At 42.4% G+C, this 8455-nt stretch overlaps 1 protein-coding gene across 3 annotated transcripts; it reads left to right on the plus strand.

Annotated features, from left to right (window-relative positions):
* Positions 1-392: 392 nt before the first annotated feature.
* Positions 393-8381, plus strand: CNOT8 (CCR4-NOT transcription complex subunit 8). Of its 3 annotated transcripts, none has more exons than XM_062587175.1 (7): positions 393-510; positions 1427-1626; positions 3338-3531; positions 4557-4718; positions 5540-5684; positions 6373-6483; positions 6842-8381. In XM_062587175.1, exons 2-7 carry the CDS (start codon positions 1510-1512, stop codon positions 6989-6991), a joined length of 879 nt encoding a protein of 292 aa, XP_062443159.1. In that variant the 5' UTR covers positions 393-510; positions 1427-1509; the 3' UTR covers positions 6992-8381. The 3 variants fall into 3 exon arrangements, with proteins under 3 accessions (XP_062443159.1, XP_062443160.1, XP_062443161.1); XM_062587176.1 differs by lacking the exon at positions 393-510 and adding an exon at positions 1098-1206; XM_062587177.1 differs by lacking the exons at positions 393-510; positions 1427-1626 and adding an exon at positions 2846-2906.
* The last annotated feature ends 74 nt before the right edge of the window (positions 8382-8455 follow it).

Consider the following 8455-nt stretch of genomic DNA (forward strand, 5'->3'; position numbering starts at 1 on the left):
CCGCACCCCCCGCGCAGGCTTTGGACTCGCCCGGCGCGCCGGGCCCGGGCGAGTCCATTAGCTGCCCCGGGGGAAGGGAGGGAAGCGAGGCGACTCGTCACAAGGGCAGCGGCTCCGCGCAAGCGCAACGCCGGCGGAGCCCCGCGTGGCACTCCCCCCCCCCCCCCCCGTCTCCTCCGCGGGAGCGCGCGCCACACGCGCGCGCGGTGACGGCCCCCGCCGCGCGCCCCGGCGGCTTTCCCATCTCTCTCTCGCGAGAGAGGGCGGACGGCTGCCCGGAAGTCCCGCCCTGCTCGGCGGCCGCACCGCGCCTGCGCGGAGGCGAGCGGCCCAGTCAGAGCTTCCGGGCAGGTAGCGTGGGGGAGGGGAGGCGATGGGGAGTGCCGGAGCAGACGAGTCGCAGGGGTGAGCGCGGGCTAGAGCGGCCGCGCGGCCCGCAGGAAGAGGAGCGGCGGGGCCTAGCTCCCGGGAGCCGGAGCCGCGAGCGGCGGGGCCTGGCGGTGCCAGCAGGTGCGGGCGGCCCGGCCCGGCCCGGCCCGGCCCGGGTGCCGTGGGAGGCCCCCAGCGCCGGCTGGGCGCAGGGCGCTAGGGCTTTCCCCCTCTCTGCGGCCCCCCTTGGCGGCGGGGCCGGCAGCGGCGTGAGAGGCCGCGGCGGGCCCGGGCCAGCGGCGCGGCCTTCGCGGCAGAGCCCGCCCGCTGCCGGGAGGGGGCTCGGCCCGGCGGCGGCTGGTGGCCCCCGGCCCTCCCCCTCGGCTCTGGGGCCGGGGGCCATTAGCAGAAAGGCTCTGGCTGTTGCCTTGAGCCCCTCTCCCCGCTGTAGTTGCCCTCAGCTAACTTCGTACGAGCGTGGCGGGAGTTTGCTGGAGTACCCGAGCCTTATCTGCCTGTTTCCTTAATAATTTTGCCCGTGTCGTTTTAGAAAATGACAGGCAACCGGTCACGTGAAGTGTGATGTGTCCTAGGTGCTATACTGCTGAAACAGCATTAGCATAAACTGGAAGACTTATTTTTTCAGTGTTTCCTGAATTACCTCAAGAGAAGCATGTGCCTTTATAAGTGTCATTTGTGAAGCAATCTATTACGGTTCTTCAAAACTATCCCAGTAGTACTTTGATGTGCATCTTATGCCTAAAGTTTCAGAGTTTATGCCTGGAGAGGAAGAAAGGGAGAGGGACTACTGACTTGCGTAACTGGACTCTGTTAATTGTATGCCTGCTCTTGTATCATGAGATACAGTTGCTTTAGTTTTTCTTCTCTTTCAGCATGTTTAAAGAAAGTGATAAAAGCAAGAAAAGACCTAGTGTAAAGCTTCAGCAGTGCCATTTGAGGATGAGAATAGAAATATGACTTACTCTACTGGTGCTTTCAATCTGATGTGTCGATCTTTCTTCATGTAAAGTACTGTACGTTTCTCTCTCTCATGCAGCACACTGGTTAGATCGCAGAGCTTGCAATATTACGCTGTCATCTGAATTCAACATCAGCTGCTTTTACTCCAGTCGCTGCAAGATGCCAGCAGCCCTTGCAGAGAACAGCCAGGTTATCTGTGAAGTATGGGCAAACAATCTGGAAGAAGAGATGAGGAAAATTCGAGAGATTGTTCTAAGTTACAGCTACATTGCAATGGTAAGTATGTTATACTTCACCTTTATTGCCACAGTCAAAGTTTGGGGGTTTTGTTTGTTTTTTAGGAGGTAGGGGAATAAATTGATTCTTGAGCCAGAAATGATGTTTTTCCCTTACCAAACTGAGTCAGTTCAGTCTCTAAGTGGTGAAAACTTAGAAATTCAGTGTTCAGTGGTAAGCAGTTCACAGGTTTTAGTGAATGTGGTATTCAGTACAGATCAAATGATAGGTGGGGAAGTGAGAAACCACCTTCAACATCTGAAATCATTTATATTTAACTATTTCTATTGCATAAACTAATACAGTCTCAAATGGATCAGATGTACAACTGGGTTTAAATCTGCTAGATTTCATTAGCTTAGCATATTTGTCCTTTGAATGACTCTCTCTCTTTTGGGTATGGAAAATGCGATGATGTGGTAGGACAGAAGGCCTGCAAGTGACAATTTGTTAGCTGTATGAGTGTGCCTCCTTTTTACTGCAGTCAGATGCTGAGTCTTATGGAATGGACTCTGCTGGCTGTAGGTATGACAATGAGTTCAAAGAGTTTTATTTAAGAAGACCAAGAATCTTAATGAGAACTCTAGTTTCAAGATAAAGGGAGAGATGGGAGGAATGGTTTCTTTCCTGCCCTTAAGAGTATGTATCTGCTTGGCAGAGGCCAGTTAATGACTGCTAATAACTGTTTCTAGTTATCGTACTGTGCCAACTCTACTTAGGGACTCTAAGATTCAAGACGTGCAAAATCCTTATTAAAGTGTGGCATAAAAATACATGTCCCTGCACAGTATGTAATATTCAAAAAATGAAACATCTAGAATTCTGTAAATTTGATTCAGTTGTCATCAGTTGGTGGGAAACAAGCTTTCTTGCTTCTTGTGCTCTACTTGATCTTAGTGAAAGTGTGTTTAGATAGATCTATGCTAATGGCTGGACTGATATCATATATAAATAACTGCAGTAGACTGGACACACAAAGATGTTGGGCTAGGAAGAAATGTCAGATGCACAAAGATGTATTCTTTATGAAAGTTTTTGGATTTATTCTTTATTAAGTTAGTTAGAAGTTATGAAAATGAATTTGAAAAGTAGTCTAGAAATTTGAGGTTTTAGCCAGTGATTGTGTGCTATCTTTACTAAGTAAAATGTTTTTCATATAGTACACAGTTTCTCTGTTGTAAAGGTCTGTTTTGATTGGCAGTAGCTTTCATTAATTTAGGTGTTGGTTGTTCTTCAAAAACAGTGAAGATTATCACTATCTGGACTATCACATTAAGACTGTGAGTGCTAAATTTAACTTGTATTTAGAACATAACAGTGAATAAATATAAAATGCCCGTTTTAGTAGATTTAGGGAAAATGCAAGGATAAGTCCTTCTGGAGAGAGATGTTCAGATTACACAGCAGTGTATATTGAATAATTTTATAACTTTTTCCCCCCCACAATCTGGAAAGAAACAATTCTGAAATGCTGAAAGAGAATACCTAAAATAAATGAATACAGTAATTAACCAATTGTTTAGGTTTTTTTTCAGTATTTGACTTGTAGCAGCTTAAAATATTTTTTTCTCTTTGCATTCTATTGTGTTAGTAATTTAATAGAAAAATGTACAGAAATGAATGCTGAGACATAAAAGTGTGGAATTGAATGTAAGACTATTGATAAAGGAAATGATGCAATAAGTTTTTCTTCTCTCCCCTCCTTTACTAGGACACAGAATTTCCTGGAGTAGTTGTAAGGCCAATTGGTGAATTCCGCAGTTCCATAGACTATCAATACCAGCTCCTTCGGTGTAATGTTGACCTACTGAAAATTATCCAGCTGGGCCTGACTTTCACAAATGAGAAGGGAGAGTATCCTTCTGGAATCAATACCTGGCAGTTTAACTTCAAATTCAACCTTACGTGAGTCTTCTGAGCTAGGGAATGATCGCCTATTCTCTGCTGATGCACTGATGCTTTCCTTTGGCAAATGCAGGTGTCACTATGTTAACCACTGGTGAATGATTGTGAGCAATAAAAGTTCAGAATCTATTACGGAAAGATTATGTGGGAATCTATTTTGTCATGACAGTAGTTTGCAGTATTTCTGCAAGCCAAAGCCCTGCTAAAATGTGATCCCTAATACCCTTTTCCTTGCTAAATGGCTTATACCCAATAATTGCATGTGCCTTAAACTTTACCATACTTTCAGTTCATGTATTCTGTTTATGCATTATTGACACCAAAAGTTGCAATATTTAGTTTCACGAATTTGTTGGTCCCTTAAAAGTATTGAAATGAGATTTTTGACAGCGTGAATGCCTCATTTGACCTCAGATGATTACCTTTGTCATGCATTTTGTTCTTTCCCACCATGCCAGACAAAACAATCTAGTACAGAAGTCAAGTTCTTCCTCGGCCCTCCAGCAGTCACTCATTCTGCTCACTCATTCTGGTCATGTTTGAAAAGCAAAGTAGTATACAATTTTTTCCACTCACAAAGGTGAAATTGTAGATGAAGATAAGGCTGAGATGTGAAAAAGAAAAATGTGGACAGTAATGATGCTTACTGCTTTAGAGTTACACCTCTTCCTGTTTGGGACAGCTACCCTTTTTTCTGTGCTGTCATGTGGTATGTCTGCTAGCTTTGTGCCAGCAATATTGTTCAAAATGTCCTTCAGTTCTGTGGAGGTGGATTTTTTGGAATTTGCACTAGCAATAGGATTATGAACTGGTTACAACTGCAGAATGGATTGCAAAGAATAGATGTGGTTTCAGTAATCGTGTTAAGAAAACTGATTTGATCTGAATTTTCTAGAGACAAGTGTGGAACCCAGAGGTGGTCTTACTGGTCACTCTGATGGTTTGAGATGAAGCACATGGGTAATTTTTCTGGAATGAGCTTGCCTTGTTAGTATCTTGAGTGCAAAACTGCCTTTCTCCTTCAGGGAGGATATGTACTCTCAGGATTCCATAGACCTGCTTGCGAGCTCTGGGCTGCAGTTCCAGAAGCATGAAGAAGAAGGGATCGATACTCTGCATTTTGCTGAGTTGCTTATGACTTCTGGAGTTGTCCTTAGTGACAGTGTGAAATGGCTGTCATTTCACAGGTAGGTCCAAGAGGATCACTGTGCAACAAAGTGAGAAGTCTCCTGTTGATTGAAATACTCCCTCTTTTGTCTGTGGACACTGACACAGGTTTTAAGGAGAGGAATTAGCAGCTCTGCAGTTCTTTAAAGATACAAAGGCCAAGTTTCTGACGTAAGGACAGCTGGCACTTTGTGTTGTATTAGCACCTCCTGTGACCTGACTTTTGTGTATTGCATAGCTTACAAATCCTTTCTCTGACTCTTACAATCTTCCTCTATGGAAACAATTGTTACAAGTTGAAGCATGATTTCTACAGCTCCTTCTGTATATTGTAAAGTAGGGATTTTGTTTTTTAATTACAACATTGTTCTTTTCAGTTTTTGTCTTATGTTTATGTATAGGGGGAGAAATCTGTGTAGTGGAGGTGTCTTTCTTGTGTTTCAAGCAATTTGATTCCAGAGCCTCTTACGTCTTTGATGTGATTGCAAGTGAAAGGACTGGAGGGAGGAGGAGGAGGTGGCAACAAATACTCCTAGGATTTCCTGCTTCCCATGCTGCTCATAGCTACAGAAAATTGCAGTGTTGAGAAGAAAAGTATATTCTTCCCAACAGCATAGATGTTCTGTAAGAGATTAGTGGAGGCACACAGGGAAGCAGTCAAAACTCCTACATTGAGATAGATGGTCAAGATAAATCCTGACTCTGATCTAGAAGTTTTATAAACAGCTGAAAATGTTAAGGTTTGAAAGCTATAGCATATAAAATTCTTGTGAAAAACGTGATAAGGCCACTTAATATAGCTGTTGCCTATTTATCTGGCTTCTGTATGTTTTGTTTTCAGTGGTTATGACTTTGGCTACATGGTGAAGCTGCTGACAGATTCCAGGTTACCAGAAGAGGAACATGAGTTTTTCCATATCTTGAACCTTTTTTTCCCATCTATCTATGATGTAAAGTACCTAATGAAGAGCTGCAAAAACCTCAAGGTACTTGCATCTCCCCAGCAGGCCCATAGTAATGAATGGGTGTCAACACTGTAAATGAGCAGTAAGCCAGGTGACAGAACTGCTGCATGTATCAAGTCTATTAAAGCTAGAATATGTATAAAACCTAACAGTCACATGTAGGCACCTATACGTTTATATCTATACTGCCTCCTCTATTCTAGACTCCAGTAGACATCAGTACGCTTGTTGTCCAGGGATATTCCCATAACCTTCTGGTTTGCCTATCAGTAATTTTGGAGGCCATTTGAATTCTGTGTGCTTGTCTCCCTTATGCAAGGAGGAGCATTTTCTTTTGAAATGAACTATTACATGGCTTGATTAATTGGTAGAATACCAAAAAGGTTGAAAGTAATTTATCTACTGAATCAGACTCCTTTGAGGAAAGGGAGGGAAAGGTCCAGCATCCATAACCTATATCTACAGTCATCTCAGGTATTTGCAGTAGGAAATCAAGGTACCAGAATTTCACAAGTGTTTGTATATGTTCTTGAACAATATTTACAGCAGTGTATCACTCAGAGCTGGTGTGCCAGTACTGCTGGAATCTGCATCGATTCATCTTAAGAGAGTCAGTATTCACACTCGGTGTTCTGGAGAAGCATGACACCTGACAGTTTTGGTAAGAGTTGGATTTTAGGAAATAAAGTCTGTTTTGTTCTGATTTCAGGGCGGCCTTCAAGAAGTGGCAGATCAGCTAGATTTGCAGCGAATTGGGCGACAACACCAGGCAGGATCAGACTCTCTGCTCACAGGAATGGCATTCTTCAGAATGAAAGAGGTAGTGCTGTATTCCTCTTCTTGCAGCAGCAAGACCAAAGAGGGTCATAGTTCCTGTTTTGACTCTTCTTTCTCCACAGTCTGTCCACACATGGCAACACACACAATATTGGGTATTTTTTTGTTTGTTTGTTTTTTGAGCCTTATGACAGCTCAACTGCCAAGTGTCAGTCACAGGAATTGTTGATACTGGCACAGACTGTCTTCATTTACTCCTCTTTCTTGTGCTTATTTAAATTCCCATGATGCATCTTAAGAGGTGGCTGACCTCAAATGACCTGTTTAATAAAAATGTTAGGTACTTTCTGATGAAGAGGCACAATTAAATGCCCACTTTTTCCTTTTTTCTTTCTCTGCAGTTGTTTTTTGAGGATACGATTGATGATGCAAAGTATTGTGGGCGGCTGTATGGCCTTGGCACAGGAGTGGCTCAGAAACAAAATGAAGATGTGGACTCAGCCCAAGAGAAGATGAGCATTTTGGCTATTATCAACAACATGCAGCCATGATAAGTGGTACCTCTTGGCAGAACATGGGTACCATACTGGCAGCTGCTGTCCTCAACCATTTTCCCTAACAGTGTCTCAAACAAAAGGCATCTACAGTATACAGTCTGCAGAAGGCCTACAGTTTTGCTGAAGAGAAAAGCTGCGTCTTCATTTGAAACCGAGAAGGCAGTTGACTGAATTCCTAATGCCAGCATTGGTGGCTTGCCATCTTTTTAATACCAAGGGCAAGAGACAGAACCTATTGTGTATACCTTTTTTTTTTTTTCTCTTTATACTGTACAGAACCTGCAAGGAAGACTTAACGGTAAAGCTAAGGGTCTGGAAATCCAGTGAAGTCAGACACAGACACGCACGCAAATTTGCAAATTGTGCTTTAGGAAGCTTCTTTTAAAACTCTGCATGTTGTGAGGGTGACAGCTTCACCTCATGTTTTGCTTACTTTTATCTTTGTGTAGTCTGTGGATATTGCTCCCTTTGATCACTGCGGAGGTTTGGGAAAGGATGACATTAAAATAATCCTTGCAGCTAAAAATATTCAGAGATTTGCTTTAACAACAGTGAGAACGGATATACTGTAGCTGATTTGATCAGCTCCATAGCTTCTAATTCTGTATGGTACAGGTTTGACCCATACTGAGCCTCAGCTTAGGTCTTACGGGTATTAATAAACTGTTCTGGAATAGATTATGAGAGCCTAGAAGTTCACTTTTGCTAGAGGACCTTTTCACAGGGGACTGGACAAATATTCTGACTTCCGTCGTCTTCAACTTAGCATACAAATTTTGTTCTTCTCATTGCAACACAAGTAACTCAGCAGACAGATAAGTATTTCTCCCTCTTTCCCCTGCCCCTTCTCCGACCCCTAATTTTTGCTACGTATTTTACAACTAACAAAAAATCCTTTTCTCTTTGTTATAAACATCTGAAAAGTAGCCAGAAATGAAAGAACAACTTGGGATTCTGACTTAAAGAAAAAAGAAAAAAAGAAAAAACAAGCTATTCTATTACATTATTTTTAACAGATCTGTAACATTTCTTTAAAAAAAAAAAGAAAAAAGGAAAAGAGAAAAACACCCTTTTGGACATGGCAAATTTAAAATTTTGACTTTGTCTTGCATTTTAAACAAGCTTAAACAATTCATTATTAGGCGTTAAGTTATTTAAAATGCTTGTAAATACTACTTGTTTTTAATTTTTGTAAAATAAATTTTTTTTAAACCAGGCCTTGTTTTGGATTTTCCATATAGCACTAAACCCCCCCAAAGTTCAGGACCTGGAATCTGAATTAGAGATGTGCCTGAATCTAAAAAAAGAGGAGAACACATTTAAACGTCATTCTCTTCTTACTGTTTAAGATGTGCTACTAGGGCAGTTCTTAGTAAAATCTGTTCTTAAGCTTATTGTACAGCAGCTGACTAAAGTTGTGTTTAAATCTCTTTGGGTGACTAATCTTGTATTCTCTTC

Source organism: Rhea pennata, chromosome 14, assembly GCF_028389875.1.
Source record: "Rhea pennata isolate bPtePen1 chromosome 14, bPtePen1.pri, whole genome shotgun sequence".
In the NCBI taxonomy this organism is placed as follows: domain Eukaryota; kingdom Metazoa; phylum Chordata; class Aves; order Rheiformes; family Rheidae; genus Rhea; species Rhea pennata.

Bases quoted from the DNA above. Each gene is read 5' to 3' on its own strand.
- CNOT8 (XM_062587175.1), top strand. From the start codon at position 1,510: ATGCCAGCAGCCCTTGCAGAGAACAGCCAGGTTATCTGTGAAGTATGG. The intron at 5,685-6,372 runs GTACTTGCATCT...TTCTGATTTCAG, and splicing joins AGAGCTGCAAAAACCTCAAG to GGCGGCCTTCAAGAAGTGGC. The intron at 6,484-6,841 runs GTAGTGCTGTAT...CTTTCTCTGCAG, and splicing joins CATTCTTCAGAATGAAAGAG to TTGTTTTTTGAGGATACGAT.